This window comes from Labrus mixtus, chromosome 19 (genome assembly GCF_963584025.1).
Source record: "Labrus mixtus chromosome 19, fLabMix1.1, whole genome shotgun sequence".
NCBI lineage: Eukaryota > Metazoa > Chordata > Actinopteri > Labriformes > Labridae > Labrus > Labrus mixtus.
The window spans coordinates 16,717,367-16,730,850 of record NC_083630.1 but is presented as its reverse complement, the minus strand read 5'-3'; the positions used below and the strand labels follow the sequence as shown (position 1 = coordinate 16,730,850).

General features: G+C 41.9%; 3 protein-coding genes across 3 annotated transcripts in view; 1 reads left to right on the top strand and 2 right to left on the bottom strand.

Moving 5' to 3' along the window:
- The window catches only part of rmc1 (regulator of MON1-CCZ1), a 440,600-nt gene that overhangs the window by 13,670 nt on the left and 413,446 nt on the right, over positions 1-13,484 (bottom strand). The gene's annotated exons all lie outside the window — the stretch shown is intronic.
- Positions 1,175-8,695, top strand: slc7a14b (solute carrier family 7 member 14b). Its single transcript, XM_061064533.1, has 8 exons — positions 1,175-1,322; positions 2,339-2,794; positions 3,756-3,992; positions 4,117-4,334; positions 4,472-4,618; positions 5,342-5,550; positions 5,626-6,410; positions 7,257-8,695. Exons 2-8 carry the CDS (start codon positions 2,494-2,496, stop codon positions 7,634-7,636), a joined length of 2,277 nt encoding a protein of 758 aa, XP_060920516.1. The 5' UTR covers positions 1,175-1,322; positions 2,339-2,493; the 3' UTR covers positions 7,637-8,695.
- On the bottom strand, positions 10,010-13,259 carry cldn11b (claudin 11b). The gene is made up of 3 exons (XM_061064532.1): positions 12,602-13,259; positions 11,454-11,618; positions 10,010-10,939 (listed from the first exon to the last, which is right to left on the bottom strand). Exons 1-3 carry the CDS (start codon positions 12,825-12,827, stop codon positions 10,680-10,682), a joined length of 651 nt encoding a protein of 216 aa, XP_060920515.1. The 5' UTR covers positions 12,828-13,259; the 3' UTR covers positions 10,010-10,679.

Sequence of the window (13,484 nt, the reverse complement as noted above, 5' to 3'; positions counted from 1 at the left end):
AAATGAAAGCACTTTGAGCTCAGGGTTTAGACAGAAATATTCCCTGTTTTCTCCTTAAAAGTGTCAGTAAAAAAGCTTGTGTAAAGAAAATGAGTCTGGTTTTGCTGTATGCATTATGTTACAACGTCTGCAGGTAATCTGACTCTGCGTATCCGATTACAAACCGATAACAACACAACACATACATGCAAACAGCTTACAACCATACACTGTGCACATGTTGGTAAGGATTCATTTTAAATCCATAAAGTTTAATATAGAGAAATATAAAAGGGGGAGTGACATTCATTCCCTGCGATTGGTGAACAACAATGAACACGACTGCTCTGATCTTTGTGAGCGTAATCAAACTGCTGCTTTCTGTTCTCCAGTATGTTTTCTTAGCTCTTTTGTTGGTATTGATTCTGTAGAATTACATCGATATAAAATCAAATATTCCATTAGCGGACTCTGTTGCTTCGTCCGCCACTTCCGAATCATTCTTTTTACATCAGGTCTTGACTTACAATCAATGACCTAGAGCAGCGGTTCTCAACTGGGCCAGCCTAAAGAATTCCAACTTCAACGTATTTCAGCATTAAGACTTCATCAGGAAGTCAAATGGATGAAAAGAAACACTAAGCCATTTGTAGTGGTACTCAACCAGTAGGAATTCTCCACTTGGAGCTGGAGGTGTGGCATTCGTCCGGTCCATGACCCACTGAAAACAACCCAACGACCCACCTTTGGGTCCCAACCCACCAGTTGAGAACCACTGAACTAGACCGATTAATTTATTTCACATATTAATTCCACAAGATGAATCCCCAATATTTGATTTGAGTATTGACGAATGGATGTTTTGACCCATAGATGCACTCAGAAGTAATCAGACCATAAGGGGGTCAAAAATGACCCTTATAAGAATCGATGTGTTTAAACACATTTTTGTGTGTTTGGTTAACAATATTCACTTGTACTGTATTAAATAATTGTACAAACACACACGCACACACACAGTCCCTCTCACTCTCTCGCTCTTTCTTTTTCTCTCTTTCTCACACAAACATCTGGTCAGTTCCCAGCTTTCTAAACACAAAGAGTAAAGAAACGTCACCGATTTAATCTGCTGCACAAAATAAGCAGCTTCTATCCTCCCTTCAATAACTGAATGATGGCAGCAGCTATACACACACACACACTTGCTCAGCCTCGTGTTGAATAATGTATCAGCCGGGTCACATGTTGTCAGGTCTGAATGATTAAAGTTGCCGTCTCCTCTCGTCATTATTTCCTGCAGCTCTGTAGAGGACGTGGACTCAACATACACAGAAGAACAACAGGTGAGTGTTTACCTGTCTGCTCAGATGTGTTTCTCTAATCTACAGTCTGGTGGTTTTTTTATCAGAATCTTTGTGCAACAGTGAGAAAAGCCTCTGAGGTCTTCTCTCTGAGAAATTCAACCTGTTGATGTTAATCAGTGTTTGATTCCAATTCAGGTTTTTGATTTCATTCCTTTTCGGAGTTAGGAGGTAAATTCAGACTTGTAGAAGTCGTTCATGTGTTTTAATTGTTCAGTTTTGGCTTCACAGTCGTACCTTTTCCGTTGTGAAATCAGATCTTTTTGGTCTTCATTAATGTTTCAGAGAGGGAGTCTCGCTCTAGTGGGTGAAAGGAACAGCTGATGGTATCCCATCTTCCCCTGCAGGCTCACATCATCAGGCCTACCTGCATGATATCAGCCGCTTATTTAAAAGCAGGTGTTCATGGTTGTTTGTTGGATTTTTAGAGAATAGTTTTACATATTTCTGTTTTCTTGTTGTATTGAGTTGTGTAGTCTGTTTGAATTTCTGTCTCCTCACAAATAGAATGAAGTTGAATGGAGTTTTATTCTAAGCATTAAAAGGTTCTCCTCTGAGCAGCAGTCCTGACCTGGAGTCAGGAGAGGAGGATTTAATTGGACAATAAAACATTATCACATAAAAAATGTAGGCAGATACAAGCATGTTCTTTAGATTTTGCATTCTTAGGTTTCACATTTTTTACCAAACAAAACATATAAGAATCCTCCTCTGAAATGAAGTGATTGCAATGAGGACGTGGCTTTGAGGCAGCTTTGAGGACAGTTTTAGTTGCAGGTCACAGATTGTTTGGGAGAAGCTTTTACATAAAAAAAAACAAAAAACAAACTGCGGTTTACTTGGTCAAATATATTAATGTAGCAGCTGAATTTACTGTTGCAGATTTGTTGTCTGTAAACTTTCATATAAGAAAGTTAATGGTATATTTTTCCTTGTTTTATTGATATTTTTGCATCAGTAAACAATCTGAATAATTTTTACGTCTATGCCTTCCACAGTTTTTGTCCTTTGTTGGATTTGTGGCTCCTGAGGAATAAGTCTAAACCATGAGAGTGAAAGAATGAAAGAGGGAATGTCAGAGAAACAGTAGGAGGTCACAGACACACACACACACACACACACACATATAAACAGGTAACAGACAGGTGCGGCGATGACGGCGTGGCTCAGCCGGCTCTCTCTGGGCGACGCCTGGTACAACATGTACTCTCGCCTCCTGAGGACCAAACCTGTGGGCTCCATGGCTCAGAGCTCTGACGACCTTACCGAGCTTGCAGAAGGCTCAGGGGCCGGGCTCGCCAAGGTCCTGACCACAGTGGACCTGGTGTCGCTCGGGGTGGGCAGCTGCGTTGGCACAGGGATGTACGTGGTCGCCGGGCTGGTTGCCAAGGCGATGGCTGGTCCTGGAGTCATCCTGTCTTTTATCATTGCTGCTGTGGCCTCAATACTGTCAGGTGAGACAAAACATTGATTGACATGAGGTGGAGAATACATTGATTTACTCTGGAACTGCACTGCGGAAGATCTTTGTTGTACATTTCCAAAGAGTAACACTTAATGGGTCTAAAAGTCTGGAAACGCAAAGAAGAACATTCTGTCTGTCGCTTTCTGATACAAGCCTGTGTAAATCTAAACGAGTGTATTTGTGTCATTTACAAGTTAAAAGCCTCTCATTCCACTTTTTATGAGCTACATTTACCTGACAGGTGCTGATCAATTAATTACTGGCACAGCTTTTTTTCTCTGACAGTCAGGCACATGTGTTTGTTTCGAGAAGTTTAAAGTTAGGTTTAGTCAGTATCCAATATGGCGACCACCATCGTTTGGCTTCAAACACCTACTGAGAAACCAACGGGTGACGTTGCTGAGAGTTTGTCTATGTTTTATACAGTCAATGTTCAAGTTTCTTAATACTTGTTTTTGACAAGATTAAGCTCCGTGGCTCATGAGGAAGAAACATTTCATGGAAAATGTAAAAAAAAATATCTTAATGATTTATGTACTCCTGGGGAATGCACTTATTTTAAGACCAGAGAAATACTCTTTTGAACTTTTTCTCGGTCCTCCATGCAGAAACTAAATTTCTGCTTATGTTGTTGTCACCGGTCAATATCATCAAAGTTTACCCTCTAGGTTTTTTTTCCCTTTTTTGTTTTTTTTCCCCTCATCAAGAGCAAAACTTCAACAGGATGTATAAGCTGAGCCTTTTCTACTTGCACCAATTAATAAATGACTTATGGGTAAATAAAATGACATTAACTTTGGGAATTGAGGAAAAGATAGAACATGACAAACAAACTAAATACTTTTGTAAATTAACGGAACAGACTGAATGTTCAGCTGCTGATTTGTTAATTCATTGTAACCACAGTTTAGTCGTCTTACAACCTTATACCTCTGTGTTTTCATTTGAAGGTGTGTGCTATGCAGAGTTTGGAGTCCGGGTCCCAAAGACGACCGGCTCGGCCTACACCTACAGCTATGTGACGGTAGGGGAGTTTGTGGCCTTTTTCATCGGCTGGAACCTGATCCTGGAGTATCTGATCGGCACAGCGGCGGGGGCGTCGGCTCTCAGCAGCATGTTCGACTCTCTGGCCAATCACAGCATCAGTAACTACATGATAACTCACCTGGGCACGATCAGAGGACTCGGTCAGTACCATCAATATGTTTGACATTCACTAGCTCATTAATGTATCTCCTATTTGTTAAAACAGTCTGAATCTGGATCTTTTTTTTTAAACTCAAATGGTCCTGGTATGTCTGTTTGTCTCAGGTAAAGGGGAGGACACGTACCCTGACCTTCTTGCCCTGTTTATCGTACTGCTGGTCACAGTGATTGTTGCTCTCGGGGTTCGTAATACAGTGGGGTTCAACAACATCCTCAATGTGGTCAACCTTGTGGTGTGGGTCTTCATGGTCATTGCAGGGCTCTTTTTCCTCTCCGCCAGCAACTGGGAGAGTGGAAAGTTCCTGCCTTACGGCTGGTCAGGGGTGAGATATCTACTCAGCTTGGTTGTAATTGTTTTAGTTAAAATCCCCAAACTGCTTTCATAATGATATTGAACTCAGTCTTAACAGTTCTTGATGTACACAATAACAGGTTTTTGGAAACTCTTGTTGTTGTTCAGGTGATGCAAGGGGCAGCTACTTGCTTCTACGCCTTCATCGGCTTTGACATCATCGCAACGACAGGAGAAGAGGCGAAGAACCCAAACACCTCCATCCCGTACGCCATCACCGCCTCACTGGTCACCTGCCTCACTGCCTACGTGTCGGTCAGTGCGCGGCTTTTGCATGTCTATGGTTGCGGAACATTTTTAATTTCTTTAAAAAATTCGGACATGGATGTAGTCTCAGTGACATCACCCGCTGATTTCTGAAGAGGGGTTTTGAAGCCCACATTTTGGGCGGTGCCATATTGGAAAGGCTGACCTTGGCTCACTTTCGGTTAATTAAGAGGCGCAGATGAGGCTTAACACTCCTGGCAAACAGCTACGATGTGTCCACGTGTCAGTCATATGGGAATCAGAGGATCCCTGGCTCAAGATCTAGTACAGAACGAATTACAGAAATGTGTCTGGTTGCTGGAGAGATGCCTGTCTACATCCCGACACTGAAATCTCTCCGTTAGTGGACGTCCACAGTTTGTGCATTTGTGCGTTTTTCTGACCTACTGTATGTGTGTGTCCAATAACAGAGAGAAAAACTGAATTTCCCTCAAGATTTATAGAGTATGTCATCTCTTTTCTTTTCTCTTTGCTACGTTTCTATTTGTTGGTTATTGCTTTGGCGCCTTAAGCTAAACATTCAGGCCTTTACTATCTTCATTTTTGGAGCCAAAAGTACTTCAAACATACACAGATGTTCCATTAACATATCATTATTTATTAAACAACGCACAGAAAGAGAAAGTCTAAGAGTGTCTTTGTCCTTTAGTCCAGCACTTGTAAAACGACAATAATTCATCGGCCCCCCCTCTGCACCCTTTGTCTCCACAGGTGAGCGTGATCCTGACTCTCATGGTTCCTTACAACCTGATCGACGGCTCTGCCCCTCTCATGGAGATGTTTGAGGCGCACGGCTTCCTGTGGGGGAAATACACGGTGGCCGTGGGCTCTATAGCCGGACTCACCGTCTCTCTGCTCGGCTCTTTGTTCCCCATGCCCAGAGTCATCTACGCCATGTCCAGGGACGGACTGCTCTTCAGGTAGGAACACACTCAAAACACAGGTAGGGGTTTGTGGTTTGTTCCTTGTTAACCTTTGGCTGCATGTCTCTCTAGGTTCTTGTCACATGTGTCATCGCTCACACACACCCCCGCTGTGGCGTGTGTGGTGTCGGGGAGCTTTGCGGCCCTCCTCGCTCTGCTGGTGAGCCTCAGAGACCTGATCGAGATGATGTCCATCGGCACCCTGCTCGCTTACACTCTGGTCAGTGTGTGCGTTCTTTTACTGCGATACCAGCCTGATGAACAGACGGACACACACCAGTTTACCTCCCAGGATGACATGGACGGCCTGAATCACCAGGATGATGGCGCTGTCCCCACTAAAGACGACCAGATGTTGATTGGCGGTGCGGACGGTGACGGCTCGACGTCTTACCACGCTGGAGGGACTGAAGGAGAAGGAGATGACTCTGAATTCCACACAGGCCACGCCTCTTTGCTAAAAAGGCTTCTGGGAGGTCATTACTATACCCTGCGGCTGCGGCTGGGGATTCCAGATGCATCAGCTCGTCCCACCCCTGCCACTGGTCGCATAGTGACCCGTTGTACCCTCCTCCTCTTCTTCACGTCCTTCTTCCTCTGGTCCACTGTTATTTTTGGCGTCGAGCAGGGAGCAGGTGCTGGGGCGGTGTTCTCAGGCCTCATGGCCACATTAATGGCGGGGTCTTGGGTGAAGCTTTTAATAACGATCGTACAGCAGCCAGAGAGTGGGAGGAGACTGCCCTACATGGCGCCCGGTGTGCCTTTCGTCCCTGCGGCAGCCATATTGGTCAACAGCTACCTCATGCTCAAACTGTCTCCTCTCACCTGGGCCAGGTTCACTGTCTGGTGCTTCATAGGTGAGACGAATCATTCTTTATGGATTTGATCAGAACCATTAAGTTTAAATAAAAGCAGTTGATAGTCCTACAGTAAAACATTTACTTAAAGTCAGGGCTCCTTTCAGTAATGTTTTCAGGCTCTAAAAATATTAATCCGAGCCTGCTAGTGGCAAAAACAAGTGTTATTTGATCCTGCACATTTGCCACAAAGGTTTACATTGCAGCTGTAACAGGCTGTGTCACGTCCATCAGCTGAAGTAATCTACCACTCAACACTTCTGTAACTATTACTGATTTAGACCCCAAAATATGTTGAAGTATAAAATCACCTAAATTCCCCTTTAAAGAGGCTCTACTGAACACCTGGTTTGGCATGTGGTTTGAGTAGACTGAAGATTTGTACTGTGCTTATTTTTAGTTTTTTGTCCATCATTCATGCTGATGCTGCTCTTCCCTTTTACTTTCTCTTGTTCTGTAAATCCGATCGTTATGAAGTAGTTTTAATCTCGACAAAGTGTACAACTGATGAATTTGCAGTTTGCTAACATTGCTAAACATGAAAAAATTGAAATGTTTCTGTCCTTTTAGTTTTGAGAAATCATTGCAAACTAGTAGATGAAGTATAAAAGTGGATGTAGATTTGGATGACAGGTTTTTCTCTTTTTAATGAGAGCAGCAGAAAGATGAAGAAACTGTACAACGACTCTTTGTTTTGTATTAGTTCTGCAGTTGTTTCACAGCTGAAGAAGAAAGGGGAAAGTATCCGGCTCTCTGGTATAAATCCTTCCAGCTGGACGGTTTCTCTACCTGCTCTCTACCCCTCTCAGGTTCTGTCTTTAATGGTAACCATGTGTCCGCCTGTAGGTTTGTTGATCTACGGTTGTTACGGAGTGTGGCACAGTACGCTGGAGATGAATGCCCGGGAGCAGCAGGCGCACGCCAGCTCCTACCAGCGCTACGACGACCACCTGGACGACACCTTCTCCCCCGATGACAACTTTCACCCCCAGGACCAGGAGGAGAAACCCTACCAGGGCTGGTCTGCTCCAGAGGAGAGCGGACACCCGAACCAGCAAGAGAAGCAATACGAGGACCTGGATGGAGAGCAGCACCCGAGCCAGTATGAAGCCACTGGGGACCAGTATGGGTACCAGTCTGCACCAGGAGACCAGTATGAGAGCAGAGGAGGCAGGACGACAGGACGGACCAATCATGGCTTTGATGCAGATGAAGAAGAGGACTGATACTTCCTGATTTTTCCCCTCTTGAAACGAAAAAATCTGAAATTATGAATAAATTAAGAAAACTTTGAAAGTGCCTCCTGCATAAGACACTGACTCAAATAATCTACATGGCGATCATAGTCATATTCATACCTTTGTCTGCTTGGGAGGAACATCTTTTTTGGAGTTTAGGGATGAAGGTGGAGGAGTGGATCCAGTAACGGACACCTCCCACCTCAGAGATCATGTAAGGTGGCTGCAGCAGCTGCAGAGGAGCTTTTTTCCACAGTTACACTGAAGAGCTCTTTTGTATCAGAAAGAATGAACCTTTGAATCAAAGTTAGGATCTTAACTAATCTGTGAAGCTCAATATTTAAAGGACTCAAACCAAGAACAACAACAAAAATAATGAGCAAAGATTACAGACAAACTCCTGCACATTGTCTAAATTGTAGAATTTATTGACAACTTTTCCATATGTGCAGGTGTGCAAAGAACATGTTATGATGTTTTTTTTTAAGCTTTGGTACTTTTCCAATACTGTCCATAATTAAAAAAAAACAAAGATTGTATCATTATAAAACACATTGGTATTGAAATAGTATCAAAGTATCAAACACTTTGTTCAAACACTTGCAGGTGACATGCCTCACCACTCACTCTTATACCATCATCTAAAAGAGTCGTGAAATCACCATCGAGTCATTTCACACTGATGCATTTTATGAGTATTGGTGCTTCAGGTAAATACAGGTGACAAGAAGAAACACATGGCTAACATTGTGAAACAGTTAAAGTAAAAAAGTGTCAGGTATGTTTCATAATGTGGCTTTGATATGTTTTCGTACTTTAGCATATTGCGAACAGACTGTTACTTCTTTATATTCCTCATGACAGCGTTTTGAAGCCCTGACAGTTCATTTAAAGTTTGTGTTTCTTGTTTGAGTGAATGGTTTTTACAGTAAAGGAGGATTTGCTCGACTCAGTGGCTGCAGCAAAAATAAGGGTTGTATTGATGTGTGTTCATGAGGATAAGTGTTATATTTATTTTTTGTTGTCGGAATAAATTTCTCATTTGGAGTGAATTTATTTATTTATTTAGAGATTTATTTATAAATGGCATTACTGGTAGCGTCATCTAAAAATCTGACCATACAGGTACACACTGATATATATATTAGAGTAAATATGGAGCAGGATGCAAAAAGAAATGCAGGTTATATCAAACCAAAATTACTCAATCTATGTGCTTCAGTTTAAACTTCAGAAATGTGTTCATGCAATTTAAAGTCAGATAATCACCAATAGAACAGAAGTCATCAAAACTAAAATGACTAAAGCTGCTGTTTTCAAATCAAGAATGTTTAAGACGCAAAAAAAGAAAAACAAATTAAATGATGTTGTGTAAATAGGTCTACAAAATCCTTTAGGCAATTGATTGATTGATTACTTTACACCACTTCATTATGCAGATCGGTACATGTTAAGGAGGATAAAGACTTTCAAACACATGATCTAAAGTACAACAGTCGTAGTTTTGTATTTAAGCTTGTGAAAGACCATTTAATAAAAAAGTTGAGGCATTTAGTTGCTACAATGATGGACAGCAACAGTAGCATGAAATCTGTAAAACTGCACACATCTCCGAACGAATTGGACTGCGCCTTCGATGAAAGCTATTTCTGTTATTTGATTTTCAAACAAAAGCCGCATTTCCACTGCAGGAACTTTCCCCAGGGACGGGGAACCTTTAGAGGAACTCTGTGCGATTTCAATTCAAAGAACAAAGAACCAGGGTTTCCAAAAAGTGCAGGAACATTTGGGGGTGTTGCTTCCATCATTGAATGATTCTGATTGGTTGTTTCTTTTTTTTCAGCTGCCATTTTAGACATTTTAAGCCACAAAGTAGCGTGTTTCTTGTTGTTGACAAACTAATGCAGTTACAGATGAAATTGTACAACAGATGGAGGAAAATGAAGTCCAAGCCTTAAAGAACATTTCTGAGCATTTTATTGAAATGAATATAGTGCCAATAATGATGCTTTTGTTGTGTAGAAAAAAAAACTATAGGTAAAAAACAGCTGTCCCTTTTTAAATGTCTGTAGACTAATTTGTGTTTTTTCTTTCAGTCTTAAGAAACATTTGAAATACTATGCATGTCCAAATCCAGGGGATGCATCCTTTGGAGTGAGCTTTTGAAGACCGTTCGCATCACAGAGGTTAGTTGAAGGCTGTCTCGGATTCATCTGCTGCATCCTTCCTGGACTAACATATACGGAGATTCATTGCATCAATTCAAACGAGCTGGCAGACTCTGAAGTGGTCGAGTAACACACTTTTTAATGTTTGTAGCTGGTTTCAACTCAATCAAATAGATACTAATACCATTGTTAAAAAAAAAAAACGGGGCCTGAAACTACAGATTATCTTTAATATTGATAGTTCAGTTACGAGACATTAGATATGTTTGCTAATTCTTCAAATACTTGGTTGTGCACTGTGTGCTCTTTTTTTTGTCTGTCCTTGCTCTTTGCTGCTGTAACACTAAATGTCTCCGTTGTAGGATGAATAAAGGTGCAGCTTCTCTTAGTTCCGGGGCAGATGTGGAGGTTGCTAGGTGAATAGGGTGACGCTTAGAAACTAAAGTGTAATACCGTCACAGCTGGTGATACAAACAAGTAATTTTCTGTAGTCCAGACTGTCTTACTTGGTCCTTTGAAGGATGCAGCCCACTTAATGAGACATAGCAACAGGCAGAATGGGGCTTAAGGAACCTTTTAGTTCCCTGAATATTATTTTGATGTAAACCAAAAGCTTGCTTGAGTTGCAAAATTTGACTAGAGGAAAAGGATCATACAAGTGTGGCTCTTAAGCTTATCGTAAAGGAATTTAGGGATAAATGTTACAAAATACTTGTCCTAACAAATGGCTGGTAAAAAAAAATGTTATCATGGCTCTATGCACGGAAATTATGAATCACTCCCAAATATGTCTCAATACGCTAAATGTAGAAAAAGAAATACCAGACTTGATTACGACAGTCTACACAGTCTATAATCAATCTTCACACTCTTGCACTCTTGGCATGGTTGGCGGGTGGGTCCAGCGGCGTGGCCGTGCCCCGCTGTCTGGAGAAGTAGAAGCTGTTGTCTCTGCTTGGGGTCCCGGGGTCGACGCCATGGCAGCACAAGATCATGGTGCCGCCCATGAGGCAGAGGGCAGAACCAACCCAGCCGGCGTACAACGAGAAACCAAACGACATGAGGCCTTCGTCCTGGTGAGCGCCGATCGGGAACCAGACGGTGGATATGATGCCAAACACAGCTGGAACAGACAATACAGGAGACACAGAAGAGGGTTTTAAAGATGAAAGAGAAAAATAAGGCAAGAAAAGAAGTTATATATGGATCGAAAGTTGCATGAGTTTCTGTTAAAGTCTGGAACCATCTGGCTGCCCATCCCTGAGGCTGTTGACAGGAAGTATCGGTCTCTGCCAACAGGAAACAGGCCAGTCTGATGGATGAACCCAGTCAGGATGAGGTTTAGTCTGACAGACCATGACCCTCCTTACCTCTCCAACCTCCAAAAAAAGCTGAGAACAACCAGACAAATGTACATCCTCATGCCACTCTGCTCTAAAACCAGAATCATTTAAAAAAAATGTAAAAGCATTGTCTCCTAATTTCCAAAATATCCCTCATCAAAAAAAATTGTAAATTCACTAGGACTCCAACAAAAGGAATTGGACGTCATCCTGCACACTGTTTGAATTGCACAAACATGTTGGCAATGTTTAGAAATGTTGCAAAAGTTTTACGTGCAGTGTGTCTTTCCTTACCCATAAGGAGGAACAGGACGCCTCCCACCCGAGCGCGGCGCTGCTTGATGGCGGCGGTGTCATTCTGCAGCCTGACGCAGGGCATCGACATGAGCACCTGCAGCATGGCAGGTAGGCCGAGCAGACATGCACAGATCATCAGAGCGCGAGATGTCTGGATGTAAGCTGAGAGAGAGAGATAACAGAAGCATGTGTTTACTCGTTTTTTTTTTACACATTTCAGAGGTTCTCAACTGGGACCCACCACCAGCTCCTTCATGAGAAATGTTGATTCAGTTTCCTGACATCAGATTTATTTTATGAAAATTAAACATGTTTGAAAAATGTCTTCACAGACTTTTTGACTAATTTCTTCCAGGCACACATTTGCGACCCATTGGAAAAGGCTCCGGACCCACTTTGGGGTCTCGACCAAGCAGTTGAGAACCACTCTGTTAAATTTTTAGACATTTACAGTCAGGAATCTACACACATGCTCAGTCAAAGTCATGGGTTCTAAATCTTATTTAACACTTCTGCATGCATATATAGATTCATCTTTACCCTGATAATAACAAACAATCAAAAACCCACATCTAGACAGAAACAAGTATTTAAAAGTTTGTGATAAATGACTAACTGCGAATCAAAGTTTTGAGTAAGTACAGAATTGGATAAAGTTTAAATATTCAATTCAAGTACAAATACCTCAAACTACTTCAGCACAGAGCATCAGTATATGTTCTGCATTCCACATCTGTGTGCAGAGGAAGGAGCCAATAAAAATAAAGAAGCTCTTTTGTCAGTTAAAATATGTTTAGATGTAACTGTACTATTTAAAATTTGTTGTACTGAAAAGTTTTTTTTTGAGAGGGGTTCTTATATCTAGAATGAACATTCAGCAGGTTATGGGTTCTCCTTGATAGAGGGAAGACAAAATTTCAATTTACAGGTAAGAAAATAAGATTATTAAGTGTAGACGTTAAAGAAAAGTCACCAAAAATCAATACTACACGTCTCTTAAGTTTCCCCCTCATGAAACAGAACAATGCATTATGGGTCGTAAAGAAAAATCCCCCTAATAACTGTACACACAAACAGTTATTTAAATATATGAAATTGTAATAAGGATAAGTCATCAGTCACCCCCCTCTCCTCCTCTGTCTCACCGGGCAGGGTGAGGATCTGGTTGATGTCCACGCAGTGATAAAGCGCAGGAGAGATTACGCACTGCGCCCACAGTCCCCGCGAGCCCAGCTCTTCCATACGGACACACGTGGCCACCGTGTAGTCACAGGTCCGGACCCAGTCGTTGGTGGCCGTGGCGACGATGATCCCCACCCAGCCCGCGCAGCTCGCCGCGCTGCCAAAGATCTGTCTGCACATGTGCGCCATGGAGCCGCTGTGCGTTTTTACGCGGCGAAAAAGAATAGTAAAAATTTCTTAAAAATGCGTTTTTTTAAAAACAGGTTGCAGTGTTTAGATGTTTCTTCCTTATCTTTTGGAGATGTATGGATAACAATATTTAGTTTGTTTCAACAGAGGATTAAAAAATGTAAAGTCGGAGTTTTTGTTTTTTTCCTCGTTAGTTTATAAAATATAAATGAAATCAAAATTCCACGAAAGATCTCGGATTATACTAATAAAGTTTTGTTTTTGATTGAGTTTGAGCTCAGAAAAGTATAAAATTGAAAAATAATCCAACCGCGTCCCGTCAGTGCGCCCCAGACTGATCAGCAGAAAAAAACGCCTAGAATAAGATTTATCATCGGGTGTGGTGAAAAACAAACCTAACAGTTAACGTCTGAGCCAATCAGAGCGCGTATGAGACCCTAACCTAAACCAGACACAGAGATACAGACATACCAAATCAAGAGAGAGAAGTAAAAAAAAAATCAAAAAAAAAATCCATCAGAGACTCAGCAGATACTCACTGACCTGTACGCATGCGCAGATGAGAGGTTTTTAGATCGGGTCCGGAGGTAATTTTGTCACATGAATCCAAATCCAGTTTTAAAATCACTCACCTGGCTCACTGACGCCCCCTGCTGG